The following is a 24674-nucleotide window of genomic DNA, read 5'->3' as shown; positions in this document are numbered from 1 at the left end:
CTACTTTTTCCCAAATGGCTCTGTTGTTCCTATTTTTTCAATTTTATGTTGAAAGTCTGTTACACACCACATGAATGGCTGTAGCAAAGCAAATTCATGTATGGTCTCTGTGTTATGGAACTGGGTGTTATATAATGCTTACATGCCTGTTTGTTCATTTCACTATATATGTGGGTTGTATGACTTCAGTAATAGTAATTGATTAAAACTGAAGGGATTACTTAGATTACATTATTGAAATTATGACTAGCTACAAATTTCATACTATTTTTCTATATAAAAATTTATTTTATCTATTTGTTAACTTATTTTATGTCTTTTTTTATTTTATCTTGTAGGCAGAAACTTTCACAACCTAAGAAAGAGATCTATACTGAAGTTAATAAGTATGTTGATCTCAGAAGAGCAAACAAGATAAGGAAAATATTCAAGTCCCAGACTGAGGAACACCAGGATCATTCAGCATCAAGTTAGTAAACAAATGAATTAGGTTATGCATAGATGAGAAGAATAGAACCTGCAAAAATTAATTCGCCCCAGCAGATGCATGATTTCAAAGTTATCTTCTGAAATATATAAAATTAAGGTCATGTGAAAGTTCAGAAATCTACAGTTTAAACAAGAGCACACTGTAACCTGATAAATCACCCACCCACCACCCCCAGCTTGTATTGGTATGTTGGTGTTTTGGTTTTTGACCTCACCTATTCATAAAACATTGTAATTATTTCAGACAGACTTGTCAACAACACATAAGTGCAGTCATGTAAACCATATTTAGACACAAAAGGCTTTGGAATAGAATATGAGCTATACTCTTTTTGGCATCACAGAGACAATAGTAATTTGTATTTTACACAAGACTTTAGAAATGTTGCTGATGAAAATTGTTTGCTCTTTACTGAATAATTTTTTGTCCTTGAAGATGATGATGGTAAGAATTATGATATTTTTGGTGATATGTTGATTATAATATTCTTCTTAAGAAAAATGTGTTTTGTAATATGTAATAATGTTAATAATAAGAACAAGAATGATAATAATGCTATTTATCATATTATTTTTATTTATTATCAAACTTTATTAACATATAATTATTTTAATTATAATTCTCATTTTATTTGTATATTTATATTTGACTTTATTATTATTATTATTATTATTATTATTATCTTTTTCCTTTATAATAATGATAATATGTACTGACTGATTTATATTAAATTTATATTTGTGATTTTATTTATTTATAGAACGAATTGTTATTATGGTCTTACCAATTTTTGCATAAGGAGGATATATTGAGTGAGACATCTAGGATACAAATGGGCATTTGATAAAATCAAAATATAATGAAAAATTACTTTGTATGACTTTTCACAGTCTTAAGAGGAGATGTTTTGTCTTGATGGAAAATTGGTACACAAGCCAGAAACTGAAACAGAATGATGTCATAGATATGCAGAATTTACAAATTATCATTGAGTCTGTTTCAGCACCAATGAAGGTTATTGAAAGATTTAGTTTTTTTAAATTTTGGTAGTATAAAATAAATAAAGTAGTTGTTATTTATATTTAATATGGAGATAATGTGATCTTGGAAAATTTTTAGATACCATGGGGATCCTTTATACAAGAGACTGGATTCATTTTAGAGCTGCAGATATTTTTACCTCATTCAGATCTTCATTTCTCTTAACATCACTTGGTTTGCACTTATGTTTTCATGAATGTTATAGAAGAGCAGAAGAGAACAAGAAAATACAACTGTCTGTAATATTACAAGTTTTGAGTCATAGTGATTACATTTTAACAACATAAGTGAGATGGGGGGAAAGGTATGTGTATGTAATAGGAAGTGGTATACTTCAGGTATGGAAAATAGTCAAGGCCACTGTGGCTCAAAGAATACTGAGTTGTGCAGGATAACATTTGTTTTTGATTAAGTTAATTGGCCAAAGATTTTGGTGGATTGCCATTAAGGTAGTGAAAAGAATTCATTGATTCTGGGGCCTAAAGGTCCAAGATGATGATCATGGTTACTTGAGTGAGACAATAATGGTTTCTGCACAGTAAGTTTAGTTCATGGCTGCTTGCCATGACCAAAGAGAAAATGACCAATGACCATTGAGAAAAAATGTTTTTGTTGAGTCTTGAACATCAACAGATTATGATTTTGATTACAAGTTTTTCCTTTGCATATATTTCATAAAGCTCTTGAGTCATCATATTTGGCATGAATCATAATAAACTAAGATTATTCATCCCCTAACATCATTCATCCCCTAACATTATTGGGGTCAAGGTTATAGTCATACAAAATTTATGTTAAGTTTTGGTTAATGTTTTAGTTCACCAGGCCAAGTGAGTTAATGGTATGACCCTGTATCTATCAATCATGGTCCATCTATTAATGACTGGTTTTTGCCACTTTTGAGATCATGGCTGATCTAGTTTCAATCAAACTTGAAATATGGTTTATATCATCAAAATCTAGGATGAGTTTGATAAGGGGCAAGATAAATGTATATTAATGAGGTGTTCATACATCTGATTGGCTGACCTTGTTACTATTCTGGAAGCTGTATTTTTCTGACCTGATTTTAATCAGCTTGGAATATCTACTTTTATCATTGAAATCTTGGACGATTTCAGCAGTGACTGAGATCATGTGAGATGTTATTGCAAAATATCTTGGACAGGTTCTGCAGTTTCCATGGTTTTCTATCTATTTTTGTTTTAATATATCTATTTTCACCCACAAAATTAACAGTTCTTCTCCACTATCTTTTATTTTCTTTAATCATGTAAAAGAAGTCTACTATAGCAGAAATTCAAAAATTCTACTGCTGTTTATGTGTTGTCAAGAGATTATTGCTTTAAATGTTCATGGATCGCATTACAGTTATATGAAAAATCCACAGACACTTGAGTCACCTGACTAAAACCACCCAAATATTTCAAATGAGTTAAAGATGCATTTGATTTGTCACTCCATATTAATGGAATACCCAGTTATCTGCTGATGTAATCAGGTTATTTGAAATGGTGATAGATGGTAGGGTTATTAATGATTCCACATGAACTGTTAGATTGACAAATATTGGAATTGACAAGAATTATGTTGTACAGGTCACTGAAAGGCCATCTCAGCTGACCATAGCTCAAGAGATGCAAGAAGTATTTGTAGGTGTTTAAGTGCAGTCCACATGTGCACTGATGTGTTACAGGGAAATCTGCCTGCAAACCCCAAATTGGCAATGTAGCAGTTGGCAGCTTATGTATCTCACATGTGAAATAATATGCTCAGATTGAATTTTTAGTCTTACAAAGCAAGTGTTATTCAGCTTGAAGTGATTTTGAGTTTTGAAAACATTTTCCAGTATGACTTTCATGAAACTTGTTAAAAACAGGCAGGTTTAAGGGAGAAAGTGAAAAGAATATAGAGAATGAAAGAAATTGCAAAGAAATTAAATTTCTTAATTAGTTCCATCTTTTCAGTAAAGGCTTCAAAAAGATGTGACTTTTTCTCTTGAATCTTACAATAATCCTAAGCCAGGTCTTTCATATAATCATATAATATCCAGTAGTCCAAGTAGTGGATCTCTATTTGCCATTTAAACATTCATAACATAAGGTCAGAAATTAAATATGTTTAATGATTATCAGAAGAATTTTATGTTTTCCCTAGACACGCTTAGATTATTCATTTCAAACACTTAGCAATCAATGGATTTCCTCATTCTTTTAGGATCAATAGGGGAAACTAAGCTGGCAGAATAGGTTGAAAGTTAAGGTTCAAAGAAAATTTAATCTTGAGTCTTGCTGAGAATATACATGTATAAGGAACTTTAGTATATAGACTTGCAAGGCTTTGTACAGGTCTTCACTGACTTGCTGGTATTGATGTTGCTTTTATCAAGGATTGATCAAGTACTGTAGCTCATTCACTTCAGCTGGTTTTGACACATCCTACATGGGGTCCAACATTAAAATCTTAATCCCAAATACAGTAATTCAATCCTTATATTGTTGTCTGCTTCAGACAACAATTTGACATGTGCTCTTAAGACTTTCTCCTTGATGATAAGGTTTTCAGCACCTGAAACTGTTGACATTGATCCAGTTGAAACAGAATATATTTGTTATTTAACTGAACTGATTAAAGTCAATGGAATTTCACTGCCACCACATTACATAGTCGAAGGATAACAAAAATACTTTCAGTCTATTGAAATTAACATTAATTGCTTTCAAGGGGTTTAACTAAAACACATTTCTGTGTGTAGCTGATCCTAAATGGAAAAAAATATGCCATTGTGAAATCCCAGAATTTTAAAAAAACCTCATAATAGCTACTTCTCTAAAACAGTTGGCCATAGAGTTTTTAAACATATAGTTATTTATTACAATATATAATCTTTTTTAAAATGATTTTGCTCCAACTTCCAAAATGTCCGCTTCAACATCCATCCTGAAAATCTTTAGTTGGCTTCTTCTGCTGAATGGATGGTCTTATTGACATGTGGATGTCACTCTGGCGATATGCAGGTGGTTGTTAATGAAAATTGTGTTCATCTGACCTACAACATGGTACAGTAGTGGCCATCTTGAAAATCTTTTCACCTCCTCTTGCATTAATGATGGCATTGATATGGGATTTTGTAGTTTCTCAATGAAAATTATGGAGATCTGACCACCAACAAATCCACACTTTGTACTCCAAATCATGTTTTAAAATAGTCTGACCAATAGAAAGGATGTATTTCTCAGTCATAGAAGGGATTAATGCATTGGAAAAAAGGGTACCAGCATTACTATTTAAAAAAATACCCTCTTTACCCAAGTTTAAGCAATTAACTGGTCTGGATTTCTGTCAAAAAACAAAAGCTCAATCTACCAATTATAATCAAAAGGAGACACCCAAACAGCCAGCTTGCCAACATCAAAAGTGAAATGAATTATGATTTTGTATTAAGCCAAAACGTGAAATACAAATGGGTTATAATTTTGACCTACATTATGATCACTTTTATGTGACCTTGGTTAATTTATATATCATTCATCTGTTTTTATTTATTATCTTAAACCATATTTTAATAGCAATTACTTATCCTGTCACTATTGCTTTCCTAATCCATTTTTGTGCTGAAAAGTCAACATCCATTCGGTGTGAATACATCAAGCTGAACTACAGACCATGGTAGAGAGTACTCATATGCCCTCTCCAAAAATGGACATAGTGATGCGCACAACTCTCTAACTCTGATTGTACTAGACTATGATGATGAGGAAACACTCTCTTACCTTTTAGACTCAAATGACTTTGAGAGAGAAGCAGTGACAATAACCTTCTCCCAGACCCACTCCTTCTTCTCAGGAGGAGGATGAAGAAGTGGTCCGGTGCTTTGATAAGGTAGTAAACAAGGTTTAAGTTTACCAGCTGTTACCCCTGGACTTGTGCCCCAAACCATCTGGCACACAGTCCAAAAAGATATCTTTCATTTTGGGAAAAAAAAATCTCCAGGGTACCAACAAAACTAGATATCTTACTTCTATATTCATCCATGATTGAGGAAATATCATAGAGGTTTTTGCAAGGCCGAAATATTGAGAACCCTTGTCTCTTCTCCTAGCTACTGGGTACATTTCCTGAAGTGGCCTACAAAACCACCCCAGTAGGACACCAATGAAGCTAAAGTGGGTATTTCAGTGGGAGCTTGGGCATGCCTTCCAGTCAAAATAATTGATGCCATGGAGCAATAAACCCAGTTACTCATAACCATAGCTTCACATGCCAACCTATTCTCAGCTACTTCCTTTAGTATGTTGAGAGAGGTCTCATTGAAGTCAGCAACACGTGCTGGAAGCTGTGACCAAGACATCCTAGTTTGCGCTTTCTGTTGCCATAGCATTATTGGCAGAATTGCTGTGCATCTGCCATGATGCTGCATTGAACTCCTCAAAGTAAAAGACCTTCTGTGGGTTGCTGTGCTTGAAGCTGAGACACTCTTTTGGGGGCTCATACCCATAGTGGCTTCTCAAGACTTGCTGGATCATTGATCCTTCACCTCCACTCCAATCAGCCACAAAATGTGTTCAGGCAGATCGCCCTGAGGGAACATCTGCAAAATTTTTCAAGCAGGCACAGCCTGTCCAATCCACAAATTCAAGCTAGACCACCTCCCTGCTCATCAGGTCAACAGCACCCAGAATGGAGGTGAAAACCCCAAATGAGGAAGTTTGCTAACCTCCTTCCTTTCCTACTGGAGGAAAGGGGGGGACAGTTCTATCAATCTAACCCTTCTCTTGATATGCATTCCTGTCCCAAATGTCCAAGTTTGTGCTAGCCTTGGCCTTTTCAAAGGGTCAAATGTCACAGATGGTATGTGACTCCTTCCCATCGTGAAGGAGAGTTATTGATTCTAGTTTTAAGAACAACCTCCACGTTTAACTCATTCGGCCCCAGCACTGTTTTCAGTATCTCTGCTGATATGCCTCAGAAGCACAAAGCTGTGTCTAGCTGCTTGTGCCCCATAGTTTTTACCTGTTTGAAAACATCGTGCATATGCATTCACTCTTACCTTAATTTCTCTTCTTATATCCAAACAAAATCCACGAAATTTTCACCATTTATTTCACAGGAATTTGTCGACACATTGATGTAACTTTTTCCCTATCTGTCAAAGTCTTTCACAACTTATTTATACAGTATTTACAACATTAATTCACAAGAACTCCATCATCATCGTTGTCAGCATCATCATCTTCGGACGATTCAATCTCAAAAACTTCTATGTCTAAATCTCACAAAATATTCAACTGCTGAACATATCTTTCCTCAGCTTGCTCAATAATTTCAAGATCAAACCCAAGAAACTCCACATTTTTGCTCTCATCAAAAATCACTCTTCCGTCCGCCATCATTTACTATTTTTCATGAACAGAACATGTGTAGTTAAACCGCTCTCAAACTTCAGCCTCTTGTTTTGAACAGTTCAAATTTCCACAAATGAAAGTAAAATCATTTTTGATTGGTTTAATGGTTGTTTAATTCTTGGAATAAACCATTTCTAACCAATCAGAGACATTTTATCTAACACAGATTCATCACGCCTGGAGACCTTTGGGATGCCTAGTTGCATATCCTGATATTTGCTCCACACCGCCATTTTGGAATCTCTTCTGCACACATAGCCATCACCCAAATTATGGGAGGGTAGTGACCTACCTCTGATTATTTGGAACATCAATGTTTTATTGTTTCAATGACTGGCAAATGCCCAGGTTGAGTTCCTTCATCAGGATCATTTTTGGTCCACCGTAGCTCAGTTGGGTCTTTCACCCAACCTTGAGAAGTCACAGGACTTTGTTTACATGGGGATGAACTTCCTCATGAACCAGAACTTCAGCCGCCATCCACTGGATTAGGTAGATTGAATCCAGACCCTCCTAGAGATGCTATGAGCAAATCCTTATCTGCTCACCTTTAGCTCTGTTGGGAACCTTGAATGCCACTTTTGACTTGGTTCCTTTAGGATGTCTCCATATGTGCCCTCCTTCTTGCAAGGTGGAAATCACACAGAGATTCTCTATCAACCATGATCCCACTAGAACTGGAATTCCACCACCGTTTGCACTTGTGGATAATCAGACAGTTTCCTGATTGGGATCTCCATGAATGCACCTGACCCCCACTCCTATATAGCTGTTTGCCAATGCATCAGATTCCAGTTGGGGTGCTCATTTAGAACGTCATTTAGGGTGTAATTCTCCAAGGTGCTTGGACTCAGGCTGAATTTGCCTTCCACGTCAAAAAACTAGAAACGAAAGCAGTATTTCGAACATTGCAAGGGTGCATAGACAGAATAAGGGGTCGATGTTTCATGGTCTCCACAGTCAACATATCCATAGTAGCATATCTTGGACATCAAAGAGGCATACATGCCCATTCTCTTTGCATAGAGGTCTAGAGCAGCTTCATCTGGGCAGCCTGAGTGAATGTCACAATCTGGCAAGATGAACATATTAGTGGACAGCCTGTCCAGAACAGGCCAATCTTTTCTCTCAGAATGGTTTCTTCACCACTCAGTAACAGAGTTCACAGTCTCAGGAAAACCCCATGTGGACTGATTTGTGACCAGGCTTGACAACAAACTTTCCCTTTATGTGCAATAGATACATTTATCTTCCAGTAAGTTTGCCTATTTACATGTTTTCCCACCATTTTAACTGCTTCCACAAGTTCTGCAAAAGGTCAGATCATTATCATCACCCCACTGTGGTACCAGTGACTGTGGTTCAATGATCTCCTAGACCTGTTGATCAATTGACCCAAGTTTCTAACTCACAGGAGAGAGCAACACCAAGGATTCCTCCTGCACAACAGCCCACACATTCTCCATCTCCATGCCTGGCTCATCTCAAGTGATCTCTCCACCAGAACAAGTTTTCGGGCATGCAAATTGGTTCAGATTCACACCTTGCCAATCTTATTTTGAGCTCCAGAGACCTGTTTCCTACTTTATTACACCCAGATGAAATCTTTGTTGTGATTTGTCGTCATTAATCGAAGCACCATATGAACCATTAAGTGGAGCTTCCATTCAAAACTTCACACTCAAGACAGACTTGTTCATACTTGCACTCACTTCTGCTAGATGAAGTGAGATTCACACCTTGTCTATTGACATTAGCTGTCTCTGGTTTAATGGGATTTATGCTTCCATTTCCCTTCTTTGCCAACTAGGATTTCTACCAAAAATACATTTACCTTCGGTAGCTCCTCTTCCAATCTGTACATGGGATGATCAAAATAGGCTCTTATGCCCCATGCATGCTCTCTGTGTCTATCTTAATGCCTCCAAAGCAAACAGAAATTGGATGGAAATATTTCTTCCTCCCTCTTATGGGCTCCATAGACACTTTGGCTGCCACTATCTCTGAGTGGATTGTCACCAATTATGACCTCTCCTTTATCAAACTAAAAGCCCATGAGGTTCAAGCCATTGCTACCTCATGGATATACATTGTTCATTCCTCCTTGGAGGATGTCATGAAGGCAGCTTTTTAGTGTCCCCATACTACCTTTACCCACTTTTCCTCTGCTAATTAGCACAAAAACATACAGGCATCTTTTCTCTGGGGTCCATTGTTATGGAACAACATGTGGCTGAGAGCAATATCAACCTCTCCCTCTTGTGTAATTGTCTGTGAAATAGATGACAAGTAATATATACCTTTTGTGCATGAACATGTTACATACAGAGTGGTTTGCAAATGGTCATACTAACTTTTCTCCACTCTGTGGGAGGATGTTTTCACATTGAATGGACGGTGAGTTTTCAACAATAGATTAGCTACCTGCACAATATCAACAGGTAAATATTGCATAATTAAATTTAATCCCCCCCCCAAAAAAAAAATTACTACATGTCTATCCCCAAATATATAGATTTCATTTAACCAAAAGTTGTTTGTTTCAAATTAACTTCATCAGAATTATTTTAATCTTCCCCTAAGAGTTCAAATTGTTGGAATGTGCTTTTTCAATTTTAATTTTGTTCTCAAGATGGAAAGGGACAGAATTATAGACGAAAAGATGATATAGAAAGATTATGGTGGAAAAATAGGTTGGAATCGTTCGGTGCATATGGACAGGAACCAGTGGAGGCTTTCTTGAAAAATGTTCCAGGAACTGAAAGTTCAAAGGATCATGGAATACAGGTTAGTAAATACAATAATGATGGAAGTGGTCATGGTAATGGACCTGGTCAGATCTGTATGATTTTGTGAGAGATACTGGTAAAGGTCAGAGTCAACCTGTTTATTTATCAAAGAGATACACAGGAAGTCAGTGATATGGATCAGGGTTGTGAAAATGATTTTAGACATGGCTTTCAAGAAGGAGACTCATGGGAAGTTATAAATAAAGGTAAAGGTCATGGAAATTACTTAAACCAGTTGGCATAACCTTGTTTTTATCAAGAGGGCTTACATAAAGGTAGCAATAGATACCAAGGTCGTGTAAATGTCTCAAAGCCTTGGGCTTAACCCCATTACTTTTATTAAGAAGATTTGCAGAGAAGCATTGATAGGGGTTATGGAAATGACTCCATACAGGGGGTACTTGTCAAAGAAACTCATTGATAAGGGTCAAGGTCATGAAAAGGAGTCTAAACCTGTCTCTTATCAATGAGACCCATGGAGGATTGTGATAAGGGTCATGGAAATAACTCCAGACAGGGGAATTAACCTGGCTTTTGTCAAGAAGACTCAGAGAAATAGTCATATTGGTCAGGATAATGGAGCTCAACCTTCTCAACCTTGTTTTTATCAACATATATATATATATATATATATATATATATATATATATATATATATATATATATATATGTATATGTGTATATATATATATTATATATACTTGTCATGAAGTGGAGAAACTTAAGATCTTTACCTATGTTCCCTATTGTTTTCCCACAATATCAATTGAATTCCCCACTGTCTACCTTTACCAAACAAAATGTGTGAACGGCTTGCACTTTGGGTAGAAAAAAGCCAGTTGATTCCAGGGTCAAAAGGTCTAAGGTCAGTGTCACTGTGAATTAAAGAAGAAAAATAGCTTCACTCAATAGCATTAGTTGTACATAAAAATAACAGTTTCTGCACAGTAAATTTAGTTCAAGATCATTGGGCAATAATCTCCAGAGTCAACCATGCCCTACTAGTTAGTGTCTACTTAAATGACTACATGCATTAAACAAGGGGTGGGCATATTATGTTCCCTTGATGGTACTCAGATAAACGTGTAGAGATTGCACTATGAAAGTAGGGTATTGGTTGCTGCTTACTGTTTAATTGGTATTGTTTTCACTCACCTGGTTATAATGGTCAAGTAAGCTTATGTTATGGACCTGATCATTATTTAACTAAACTTGAAATATATGCTTATATTGTCAGTATCAGGGAGGATAATGATCCCAGCAATTAAGACAACGGTGATGCAGCCATCACTGGGTGATCTCATGAGTGCCCATCTTTTCCAAACTTTGGCTTTATAACAGAAGTTGTTTTATTTAACTCTGTTCTAAACGAATTATAGAAAGTGAGGTACTGATCACTACTACCTCTAGTTTCCAGTTCTAAACATTAAAACTGTAATTTTAAGTGTGAAGCCATGAAAATTGATTCCCCAAAAATAAATGAATTTACACCATGCCTTGTTATAGATAACTCCATATTCTCTAATCTCATAGCTTGTTCCAGGGCTAATAATTAGAACTGATACTGTGGCTCTAATTAGGATACTGTTTTAAGATAATCTTTCAGATTGGCTTATACACTAGTAAATTTGAATGATGTATAGATGTACTCCATGTTCTAAGGCAGATTTGGGGTTTTGGACTTGAATTTTGTCCTTAAAACATGAGAGCTCTGTGTACCTATTTTAGCAACATTATAGGTCATTTGATACAATGGGTCACTTTCATTACAAAACAGCACCACTGATTCATCACCTTCAGGTTCCACCACTGTCGTAATTCATTCATTAAATTAATCATAAGCTGTGCATGTTTTCTTGCGGACTCTAAAGAGAAAGGTAAAAATAGACCAACAAAAACACTTAATATCTAAATGAAAATAAAGCCTTCAGATATACAGTATGGCCACTGCAGCAGCCATCTTGAAAATCTTATTGCTACTCCTCCTGAATGGATGGTCTTATCACCATGAGGTTCTTATTCAAAGACTTTGTTTGATGTCTTGTTTGTCCTAAATGAAAAATGGCACTCATCAGATGTTGAATATGGTCACCATGTTAGTCATCTTGAAAATTATGTCACTGCTCCTTCTGAATGGAAAGACATATCAACATGGGGTTATCACCAGAAGATTTCATATGACATTTAGTTGGTGGCTTAGCTTGGACAGCCAGTATGCTTTCCACAGCAGAGCAGCCATCTTGAACATATTGTTATCACTACTCATCCAGAATGGATGGTTTTATCAACATTCAACACACACACACACATACACACACACAGATCTGAACTTACATGCCATTTGGCCATCAGGGCAACCATCTTTCATCTCTTGTTATTCTTATTTTGTCTGGCCCTCTCTAAAAATGTCTCTGTTAAAAAATCCATCATGGCCACCACAGCTACCATCTTGAAAATTGTATAACTACTTCACTCGAATGGATAGTCATTTTGACATGGGATTCTCACTAAAAGACATTTCATGGTGTCTAGTCAGCTCTAAATGAAAATGGCATTGATCTCTCAAATCTCTGCCACATCAGTCATCATGAAAAACTTTATTTTCCACCCTAAACAGAAAGTCATATCAACATGGGTTTTTTACCAGAAGATGTCTTATGAGATCTGTTTGGTCCTAAATGAAAACTGTGTCACCTTCATATCCCGTATGGCCACCTCAGCCATCTTGAAAGCCTTTTTGTTGCTCAGTGTATGATCCTATCAACAAAGGTTTTCACTGAAGACTTCTTATGATGTCTAGTTGGTCCTAAATAAAAGGGTGCCAATCTGACATCCAAAATGGCCACCACAACAGCCATTTTGAAAATGTGAATGGAAAGTAATGGTGACGCTCACCAGATAATATGTACTTTTGAGAGAGTGACGTATGTAACGTGAAGTAGTTCGCATTTAAAACATGCACAGTGGAGAGAATGTTTGCATACCTCTATGCTACATTAATGTAATGTGGATGATATTTCTTTTGGATATTGTACTTTTGGAAATTTTACATGATTTAAGCACACTGCTAACTAAAATGACTGCTCCCTTGTGTTAAAAAATCAGTCTGAATTAGTCTAAAGTACACTATGCATAGCAGCTATTAAAATAGGGAAAATGAATTTTGCCAGACTAGACGATACCAGCTTCTGAAAGTGCAATGAATGAATTACCAAATATATAAAATGTAAAAAAAGTTATCGGCTCTTTTTCATACAATTGACCTCTGAAGTTCAGGAAGTGAAAATGACCAAGTAGAGCTAGCACTTTTTTGAAAGGTGCACATTTGAAGTAAGGCCAAGCTGTATACTCTATAACCCATAGTACACCCATCAATCATACACCAAAATAAAGGGAATTAAAGGTTCTTTGCATTATACCTAAGAAATACAAGGTCTTTTTTAAATAGCCAGTATAACCAGTGAGGAAAGCCGGGGACATTCTTTTTCTTTAAATTCCTAACCCTATGCAAAATGCGAAACAGTATAGCGCCACCTTAAAGAAAATAAAAAAATGTTTGCAATTATTTTTTTTTATTTTCATATAATTATGTATGATGTTCTGAATAAAATGGTACATTCATATTGCATTTAAGCATGAAAATAAGCTAATTATGATCATTTTTCTCTTGCTTACATAATTTGCCATGAGGTATGTTTGTGTGAGTAGTGACCTTAATTATGGGGAAATTAGAAGACTTAGAATATAGGAATAGAGTCAACTTAAATTTAAAACTGTTGCAATAAGTGACAGAAATATATGTTGAAAATGTTTCTTTTCATTTATTTGCAATGAAATAAAAAAATAAATGAAGAGAAAGTGAATTCGCTTCTTCCATATTAAACAATAGGCAAATATTTTACACTTTGACCTTTGACCTTTATGAAGCTGATGAGTTACCTCCCTTTTCTGATTGTAAAATTCATTGTTGATATCTCAGAAATAATTCTGGCTAGTTTCATGTTCCTGTCATTCAGCATAACATTGGTTGCTATGTTTACAAAATGTAATGTGCATTCTTAAAATATCTCACTTTTATCATGGGGGGGGGGGAGGCTGGACTTGTTAGAGACTCTGACACTCATAAATACTGTTCTGTGGGGAAAAATGCAGGAGAATTATTCATAAGGATTGTTTTGATGCTTGTGACTTAAATGTTTCAGCCATATAAACATAATTAAATCATACAAAAATAATACCTACATCTTCTTTATGGTGGCGCTCACCAGATAATATGTACTTTTGAGAGAGTGACGTATGTAAGGTGAAGTAGTTCACATTTAAAACATGCACAGTGGAGAGAATGTTTGCATACCTCTATGCTACATTAATGTAATGTGGATGATATTTCTTTTGGATATTGTACTTTTGGAAATTGTACATGATTTAAGCACACTGCTAACTAAAATGACTGCTCCCTTGTGTTAAAAAATCAGTCTGAATTAGTCTAAAGTACACTATACATAGCAGCTATTAAAATAGGGAAGATGAATTTGCCAGACTAGACAATACCAGCTTCTGAAAGTGCAATGAATGAATTACCAAATATATAAAATGTAAAAAAAGTTATCAGTTTTTTTTCATACAATTGACCTCTGAAGTTCAGGAAGTGAAAATGACCAAGTAGAGCTAGCACTTTTTTGAAAGGTGCACATTTGAAGTAAGGCCAAGCTGTATACTCTATAACCCATAGTACACCCATCAATCATACACCAAAATAAAGGGAATTAAAGGTTCTTTGCATTATACCTAAGATATACAAGGTCTTTTTTAAATAGCCAGTATAACCAGTGAGGAAAGCCGGGGACATTCTTTTTCTTTAAATTCCTAACCCTATGCAAAATGCGAAACAGTATAGCGCCACCTTAAAGAAAATAAAAAAATGTTTGCAATTATTTTTTTTTATTTTCATATAATTATGTATGATGTTCTGAATAAAATGGTACATTCATATTGCATTTAAGCATGAAAATAAGCTAATTATGATCATTTTTCTCTTGCTTACATAATTTGCCATGAGGTATGTTTGTGTGAGTAGTGACCTTAATTATGGAAAAATTAGAAGACTTAGAATATAGGAATAGAGTCAACTTAAATTTAAAACTGTTGCAATAAGTGACAGAAATATATGTTGAAAATGTTTCTTTTCATTTATTTGCAATGAAATAAAAAAATAAATGAAGAGAAAGTGAATTCGCTTCTTCCATATTAAACAATAGGCAAATATTTTACACTTTGACCTTTGACCTTTATGAAGCTGATGAGTTACCTCCCTTTTCTGATTGTAAAATTCATTGCTGATACATTGTGTATCTCAGAAATAATTCTGGCTAGTTTCATGTTCCTGTCATTCAGCATAACATTGGTTGCTATGTTTACAAAATGTAATGTGCATTCTTAAAATAGCTCACTTTTATCATGGGGGGGGGAGGCTGGACTTGTTAGAGACTCTGACACTCATAAATACTGTTCTGTGGGGAAAAATGCAGGAGAATTATTCATAAGGATTGTTTTGATGCTTGCGACTTAAATGTTTCAGCCATATAAACATAATTAAATCATACAAAAATAATACCTACATCTTCTTTATGGTGGCGCTCACCAGATAATATGTACTTTTGAGAGAGTGACGTATGTAAGGTGAAGTAGTTCGCATTTAAAACATGCACAGTGGAGAGAATGTTTGCATGCCTCTATGCTACATTAATGTAATGTGGATGATATTTCTTTTGGATATTGTACTTTTGGAAATTGTACATGATTTAAGCACACTGCTAACTAAAATGACTGCTCCCTTGTGTTAAAAAATCAGTCTGAATTAGTCTAAAGTACACTATACATAGCAGCTATTAAAATAGGGAAGATGAATTTGCCAGACTAGACAATACCAGCTTCTGAAAGTGCAATGAATGAATTACCAAATATATAAAATGTAAAAAAAGTTATCAGTTTTTTTTCATACAATTGACCTCTGAAGTTCAGGAAGTGAAAATGACCAAGTAGAGCTAGCACTTTTTTGAAAGGTGCACATTTGAAGTAAGGCCAAGCTGTATACTCTATAACCCATAGTACACCCATCAATCATACACCAAAATAAAGGGAATTAAAGGTTCTTTGCATTATACCCAAGATATACAAGGTCTTTTTTAAATAGCCAGTATAACCAGTGAGGAAAGCCGGGGACATTCTTTTTCTTTAAATTCCTAACCCTTATGCAAAATGCGAAACTGTATAGGCGCCACCAATATCAGCATGGGATTTTACCACAAGACTTCTTAAGGTGTCTAGTTAGTTGTAAATAAAATTGTGCCAATCATATATCTAATATTACTGCCACAATGCCTATCTTGAAAATCTTATCAATTCTCCACCTAGATGAAAAGTCATATCAACATTGGGTTTTCACCAGAAAACTTCTTTGGATTTTGAGTTGGTACAAAATGAAAAAAAAAGCTATCTGATAATTCAGCCATCTTGAAAATCTTATTAATGCTCTTCGGTGGCGCTCTACAGTTTCGTATTTTGCATAGGGTTAGGATTTTAAAGAAAAAGAATTTCCCCGGCTTTCCTCACTGGTTATACTGTCTATTTAAAAAAGACCTTGTATATCTTAGGTATAATGCAAAGAACCTTTACTTCCCTTTATTTTGGTGTGTGATTGATGGGTGTACTATGGTTTATAGAGTATACAGCTTGGCCTTACTTCAAATGTGCACCTTTCAAAAAAGTGCTAGCTCTACTTGGTCATTTTCACTTCCTGAACTTCAGAGGTCAATTGTATGAAAAAGAGCCGATAACTTTTTTTACATTTTATATATTTGGTAATTCATTCATTGCACTTTCAGAAGCTGGTATCGTCTAGTCTGGCAAAATTCATTTTCCCTATTTTAATAGCTGCTATGTATAGTGTACTTTAGACTAATTCAGACTGATTTTTTAACACAAGGGAGCAGTCATTTTAGTTAGCAGTGTGCTTAAATCATGTAAAATTTCCAAAAGTACAATATCCAAAAGAAATATCATCCACATTACATTAATGTAGCATAGAGGTATGCAAACATTCTCTCCACTGTGCATGTTTTAAATGCAAACTACTTCACCTTACATACGCCACTCTCTCAAAAGTACATATTATCTGGTGAGCGCCACCATAAAGAAGATATAGGTATTATTTTTTTATGATTTATTTATGTTTATATGGCTGAAACATTTAAGTCGCAAGCATCAAAACAATCCTTTTGAATAATTCTCCTGCCTTTCCCCCCACAGAACAGTATTTATGAGTGTCAGAGTCTCTAACAAGTCCATATTATCTGGTAAGTGCCACCTTCCTCCAAAATGGAAAGTCATGCTGACAGAAAAAGAAGAAAGAAAGCTAGCTGTGATGTCAAACTGTGCCTGAATGAAAATGGTACTGATCTAACCTCAAATATGACTGCCACAAAGAACATAATAGAAAGTCCGTCATCAGTTCTCTGATTGGATGGTCATATCAACAAGAGGTTTTCACCAAAAGTCTTCTAATGGTGTTTAGTTTGCTTTTGGTACAAATGCCACAGATCCTACTTCCAGTATGGCTATCGCAGTAGCTAATTTTGAAAATCTTATCACTCAAGAATATCATAAATGGTTTCAGAACTCATCAGTTTAAAAGAAGAACTGGTCTTATCTTGAAATTGTGGAAATTCTTTTCAGAAAGTCCTTATTGAGGGATTCTTGTTATTTACACATGAAAATGTGATAATTAGTTCCTCTTTTTGTTAAGCCCACTTTTTGTTGAACATTTACTTTTCATTTGGCAGCATTAGTATACCATATTAGTATACCGATATTCATCAACAGTTTTGTTAACATTATTGGCTAAGTTTTCATTTGAGTTCAGTTTTAAGATAAAAGCTAATCCTATTTTCTTCACACATTTTGATAAAGACTAATCCCTCAATGCATAGTGTTGTATTTTATTTATCCAGTTGACTGGATAAAAAAAATCATTAAGAAATTCTGATGTGAAATAAAGTCATATAATTTAGTTGCCTTGAGAAAACTCCAGAAATTTGGTTTTAATGCCATGCAGATTCCAAATACATGTAACCAGAGATAATTTAATGTCTGTCACATAAACTGCAGTCCCTAGCAATTCGTTACTTGAGAATCATTCAGTACTGTTTGGATCTGGCGTATGCACAGTAGGGAGCCTACTTGGAGACCAAGTCCAAATCATGCATCATTACCAGTTGAAACTTTACCTTGAGAGTCAAGCTAGTAAACCAACAAAGCTCCTATGATTATACATGCATGTTTCTCATTGTTGTCAGTTAGAACAAAAAAATAACCAGGGTTTCAGGTGGTGTAGTGTTAAATTTTGCTCAACCAATTTATGATTGTCTTCATTTTTATGGAAAAGAGAAAGAAATGCATCCCTGTATGTTGAGCTATTAGTTACAGATGTGTCACTGCCCAAACAGGTATTTATGTGGGAAGATGCTAGAGACTAAAAACAGCTTTTTACCAAATATTTGCAGGGACATGGTAAGAAATTGATGGAATATAACCATGGTGAGCATGGAGTATCAGTCAGCCAAACATACCACCTGGGGAGAGAGCACCATGAAGCACTAGATTATCAGAATCAGGGGTCAGTAGAGGAGGTCAGTAGGAAAGGGAAGATTAACAGGGAAGCTAAAGAGGGGATAGAGAAGGAGGAAATTCTTGAACATGCTATGTATGAGTATGAGGAAAAAGATCCTGATCCCATTTGTTTAGGTGTTACTCCAACAGAACTGAAACTACCATCAACTTTAAGAGAGCAAATAAATCCTGCTGAAGAATTACTTCTAGAACTGGCAGTAGGATCTGCAGATGCTGAAGATGAGACTGAAGCATGTAACCGGGACCAACGAAGAGGGAGAATGGATACCCTATCTGGCTCACCAGCCCCATCCTCCAGAGACAAAACAGAAGATCGCCTTAGACTATCCCCTCCGTGGCCTGTTGCACTAGAGCCTGCTCCAGAGTATAATCAGCTTCACTTGGACCCTAATAACTTTTTCCTTGGTGCACCCTCTACTGTGATAAAATCCCATGCAGCCACTGTTTTGCAGAATGTACGCCGTAGGGCTCTCTGTCACAAGGATGGTAGGAAGGTAGAATTTTTATCCCCAGATAGTGCTGCATGTGTGCTAAGGAAGGAGAGATGTGTACTTCCAGATGGTAGCATTTATGAAATGACTTCCACCTGGATTCCTGACCCAGAATGCAAAGAAAAGAAAGAGCAATCAAGTCAGACTGAGAAGAGCATTACAGAGACAATGGAGACTGGCATACAGTGTGATATAATCAAGCTTAACATTTAATTTCTAAAGCACATTAGTATAATTTAAGTAGATTAAATTTCAGGACTAAAATATATAGTTTTGCATGATGCCTATATTGATGATAATCAGTGTCATATATTCTATAATTTTGCTTCCATTGCTGCAGTTGTCACATGATTATTAACACATGTTCATGTGATTGCATTGCTTGATAGCAGAAGATTTCATCTCCCAAGATGGTTAAAAAAATTTAAATGAAATATTTATATGCTTGCTTACTTGCTGTCTTGTTCTTTTCCCTTCAATCCCTTTACATAAAATCACGGAAAATAATAACTTCCATTTATGAGTGTTTAACCTTCTGATTGTTTGCTTCCAATACATGCATCATCTATTTTCTGATCAAATGATTCACAATTTGATGGCCATGAGAATCTAAAAGCAAGGGAGATATTAGGTGTGAAACATTTATTGGCTGTTGTCAAATAATTCATTTTGTAATTTAAGGAGTCTGTTTCAGGATTGATGATGATAATGATGATTTGTAATCATTGTAGGTCTGCATAATCAGAGCTTTCCTTAAAAATGATAATCATTCTGTCTACATATGTCTCCTTTTGTCAAATCTTGTCTTCTGTTTATGATACATGACCAGAAAAGTGTTGTCGATAAACTAAAAAATAAGTAAAGTTTCTAAATTTGAAAACTGATCCACCGTAGTACATCAAGAATCAGAGCTATTATATTGGACAGTGGAGATACGTCAGAGACAACATGAAAACACTTTCACACAATATTTACCTGGAATAAACTATTAAAATGATAAATGGAATAACGATGTTCAGGTTAAAGGCATTGCAAGGTAGCAGACTTAAAACAACTGAGAAACAAGTTACATTTTTATTGTAATAGTGTTTATTTGATAGTAATTCAATCCATTTAATGTTTAACTATTTTATAATTTGGTTAATTAAACCAGATGTAGTGAAATATGTCAATAATTTGCCAATTTTCCCATTATCCCAATGTTGTGAATTTCCTTTCACAAACTTAGAAATTTTTTTGACAACTGGTACAATATGTTACAAATATTTAATACCTTGAATTTAGATTATGTCCCTTGTTTTAATCAACATTCTGACATTATCAGAAAACGTGTTTTCACTGGAGTCAGCACTTTGTAGCTCAAAATGAAATCTTGTATTGTTTTCTAAGGAAATTAATAATGGTATTTAACAAAGGTCTTGATAAAGGTTGATGGACATCTTGTAAAATAATATAATAAACATTAAATACTACAAAAATCAGTGTTTGTTAGGGAAAGTAGGCTATATTTCCACAATGCTTATCAAACTGTGTTGATGCCTTGCATTTGAAGTAGCATATTTTTGGGACATGTTAATATAAGTTTTTTCAGTAAACTTTAATAGTATCATTATGCAGAAACAACAGACACTGGGAAACTAACTGTTCAGTAAGTATGTTTGTATGCATATGTAGATGAAAAACCTATATTTTTTTGCTGTATAAATTAATTTTGCAAGTCTTCTCTATTTTTGCTTAAATTTGAGGCAATAAGAATAACAGAACACTTAATGAATTTTAACATAGAGGTATATGGGCTACAGTATGCAGTCACCAAGATTTAGAGTATTATTATAGTGTTGAGGAAGTCAAGAAGCTAGTAATACCAGGGATAGCTAATTTGGTATTTTTAGATGATAAGGGGCTTTTTTTAATAAATTTTATTATTTTCCAAGAGATTTATTTTATCTGTTGCATACTTATTCAGGGAACAGCTGTACATATTGCATATTTCTTTTTATCTCACCATTCATTTTTGTGTTTGCAAGACAATGCATATTTAGTGGCTATATTTGAATGTACATTGCCAAAACAAAAACCTTAAGAAGAATTATATATGTATCTTGGAGCTTATTGCTCGTTAAAGATTTTGTTCATATGGTATCGCCATGTTAGTTGGGTTGTTTCTTTGCTTGTTTTTTATAAACTAGTAATGCCTTTTTTATGCACTGATAAGAGTATAGTCATTCAAGCACCTTTCAATTTATAAGTCATCAAAACAGCATCATCTACATACACTGTAAAGAGACATTGTGGATCAGTGATTAGCATGTTGAACTCTTAATGACTAGAAGAAAGTAGGTTTGAATACTGCCATTGGATCTACCTAGGTCCTCCGGGCTGCTTTGTTGTATCCCTGGACAAAGTACTTCACTTTCCTTGACAGCATATGACTATCATTTGTTGATGTGCCATAAAACATATACACAGCCCATTCACAATATCTACATGCATAATTTGCACCCAGCTAAAACCAGTATAGATACTAGACAGATCAGTTTGTTCTTTCTCAGCATTCACTTTTTATACACCTGTAATTTGGCAGTGCATATGAACTTGTCTGGTTTTCCCTTTTAACATGATAAATTTCTATTCAACAGTATGTACTTTTGCCAAACACTGAACAGCTTGTGCTTGGGGTAAGGAAAAATCTGTCAGTTTAGGGCTCAAAAGTCAAAGCTCAAGGTCATTGTGATCAAAAGAATAAAAATGGTTTCCACACAATAGCAATGGTTCTACATCATATAGCTGGATCAAACTTTGTGGATGGCTTGCTCTTAAAACTCGTCTGTTTGAAGTAGAGTGGCCAAAGATCAAGGTTACTTAAAACTGATTGAACAAAAATGGTTCTTGCACACAAATTTCAGTTATCAACCATATATCTTTTTATGCATGATTTTTAACAAATATTGTAGATCATGATCTGTGGGTATAACTACATGATGAGAAATTTGGGTTTGTGCTTTTTGCAGTTCAATGCACATCATTTACAGTTAAATATACACTTCATTCAGTAGCATTTATTATTTCATCCTAAAATTCATCATCTTCAGCAAAAGTTGGTGAGTGTATTATTGATTACTATTCATCAGTTTGCAGTCAACTTGGATCATTATCTGGAAAACAAGGGTGGCCAATGAACAACTCATTAATCTGCACAGATTATTATTATTATTATTATTATTATAACTACTGAAATGCAAGGTTACAAAATTCATTGTGCTTGGTGAATTCATAAATTACAGTAGTTTGAACTTGAATATTTATAATGTTATGCTTCTTCTGTTTACCAATTTTGTAATGAGTTACTATCTCATTATTCATTAAAAAAAACATGCAATGAGAAAGTTTGTATAATGCTATCTTCTTGCCCAATTGCCCAACCCTGACTTAATCAAAATTTAGTACTAAAATTCCATATTGAATTAAATCAATAAATTATTTTCAAATACAGAATTATATTTTGTCTCATAAACCACTGTCAGTTAAGCCCAGTTGAACACCTTGGGCACATTTTTAATATTATCATGATATGTAGGGACATATTCATATGAATTCCCCAGATATCAGGGGGCTTTGTTTTGGTGTTGGTAACTAGATATAATGCTTGGTGACTTTGTTTCAATTGAATTTTAAATGTAATTAAGTCTGTCGTTTTGGGGAATTGTTGGATTTTAATAAAATTTTGTAGCTTTTTCTTCATCTGACCTATAATTTCCAGCCTTCTGTGTCCACATATACATGAGTAATGATTCCTCCTAACATTTACTTCAGTAGATTAACCTTGTTAGATTCCAACTCTACATTCCACACAGCTTTATATTGGTCAAATCTTGAATGGGTTCGATTTCTAACATCCTAACACCATCTTTCACATGACCTATGTCTCCTGATATTGCATGGTCATGACATTGGTTTCTGCAACATGACTTTAATAAAATTTCCTCATTTCCAACATTGTATGTGCTAATACATGTATGCTGATAAGACCTTTAAACATTGAAAATTTCCATGGTATTTGCCAGAGTTAGTATGACCCCTGATTATACATCTTCATGATCAATAATAACAATAATAATAAATAAAAAAATATCCATTAACTATCCATAGTGACATCATTAATTTAAAACTAGTAACATTATGGCCAGTTATTAAACAGTATTTGTTAAATTCTACAAAGTTATATAAATCTTTAAACCAGTCTATAAATATGCAGTGATACAATGCACAATACAGACACTAAATTGTAAGATGTAAAAACTACATTCAAATATACCACAGTAAAATTATATAGCAGGTAATCAAGATATTTTACTAAAATACTTCGCTTATGTTTTATCGTGTGATCCAAAATCATCTGTACAGCTGTGCAAGTGTATACAAATTTCATAAAGTATGACATTATAGTCTTTGTTAAGTATAAATCTTTGTTCAGTTCAACATTTGCCACTGACCTGATTTAGTTAACAATTCTGAAGATATTATGATATTTAGGGGCTAAAGCATTAAGACCGTTATAAAGAATATAATCTCCATCATCTTTTAAAATCTATAAAGATAGAATTTATGTGAGCATTCAAATAATGTTTAAAATTGAGTAATTTCCAGGCTCTTATTCTCTGTAACCTAAAAAAATGATCCATAAAAACTGAATTTTTTTGGCTTAGCCCTGACCATACAGTAGTATGTAAATTCTGAAAATTCATAATCAAGCGTGACTCAAATGTTCACAAACTACTCAGAATTCCAATTTGTTTGATCTTTTGTACACATTCATTGAAAATGGTTCAACATTATAGCATCTCATCTATCAACACTCTTAGAAGTTGTCTGTATATTATTGTTTCATTTGTTCTCCCCATTAACTTCTGATGGCATTTCTTGGGTACCTTTTCAGCATACATTGACTTTTCTGTAAATTTAAACTAACTTTATTTTCATGGATCCATTTTATGGCACTCTGGAGATCTTCCCTCATTTTGGGATTCTAAAACATTGGTACATAATTACAGTGTGAGGATACTCATTCAATTTAAAATAATAAAACCTTGTTTTAGTGTGGGTGACAAATAAAACAAAATGACTGATTAATTAAAAATGCTCCCTCTCATTACATGTATTTATCTACTCTGTACATACCCACCCACCATGCATATTGGAATGTGAGAATTTCAATTGCTATTTAAATATTTTTCTATAAGAACTGCAATGTTTGCATATGTGTGTGTGTGTTTGTGTGTGTGTCAGTTATTCAGAATACGAGATATATGGTGCTAAAAAATACCAGAGGGAATTACAATCATCATCAACAGATACATGGTGGCCAGTATATTTGGTGGAGGAAGAACCTGGGCTAAACCGCTGACCAACAGGAAGCTAACGACAAGCTTTCTTAACTACTCACATTGAGGTGAGACTTGAACTTGTGCAGACAGAAGTGAGCTGTGTGAGTGATCTGTTAAGGCAAGTACCACCCAGGACCCCATGTTGACAATGAAGAGTATTAAGGCTTTAAACAAAATTCAAAAGTTAAAAATTACTAAAAATAACAATTAACAAAATTACATAACCAACTGCAATACCAGATTGTTTGGATGCCACAGTGAGAGAACTATGCAAGCATCAATCAATTTATTTTCCTATACCAAATCAATATTGCCAAAAAGTACAGTAATGGATATTATTTATGTTATCTCAAGTCTTTGCCAGTAACAAATGTATTTTCATGGTA

General features: G+C 34.6%; 2 protein-coding genes across 2 annotated transcripts in view; both read left to right on the top strand.

The window, feature by feature from the left end:
• The window catches only part of LOC149808367 (uncharacterized), a 214959-nt gene that overhangs the window by 88281 nt on the left and 102004 nt on the right, over positions 1–24674 (top strand). The window lies entirely within an intron of this gene.
• LOC149808368 (uncharacterized) lies at positions 372–23879 on the top strand. The gene is made up of 3 exons (XM_089976229.1): positions 372–469; positions 9569–9723; positions 18287–23879. Exon 3 carries the CDS (start codon positions 18305–18307, stop codon positions 19115–19117), a length of 813 nt encoding a protein of 270 aa, XP_089832355.1. The 5' UTR covers positions 372–469; positions 9569–9723; positions 18287–18304; the 3' UTR covers positions 19118–23879.

This window comes from Sinohyriopsis cumingii, chromosome 1 (assembly GCF_028554795.1).
Source record: "Sinohyriopsis cumingii isolate HCF-2022 chromosome 1, ASM2855479v2, whole genome shotgun sequence".
NCBI lineage: Eukaryota > Metazoa > Mollusca > Bivalvia > Unionida > Unionidae > Sinohyriopsis > Sinohyriopsis cumingii.
The sequence above is the reverse complement of the archived record's forward strand: the minus strand, read 5'-3'. Positions and strand labels throughout refer to the sequence as shown.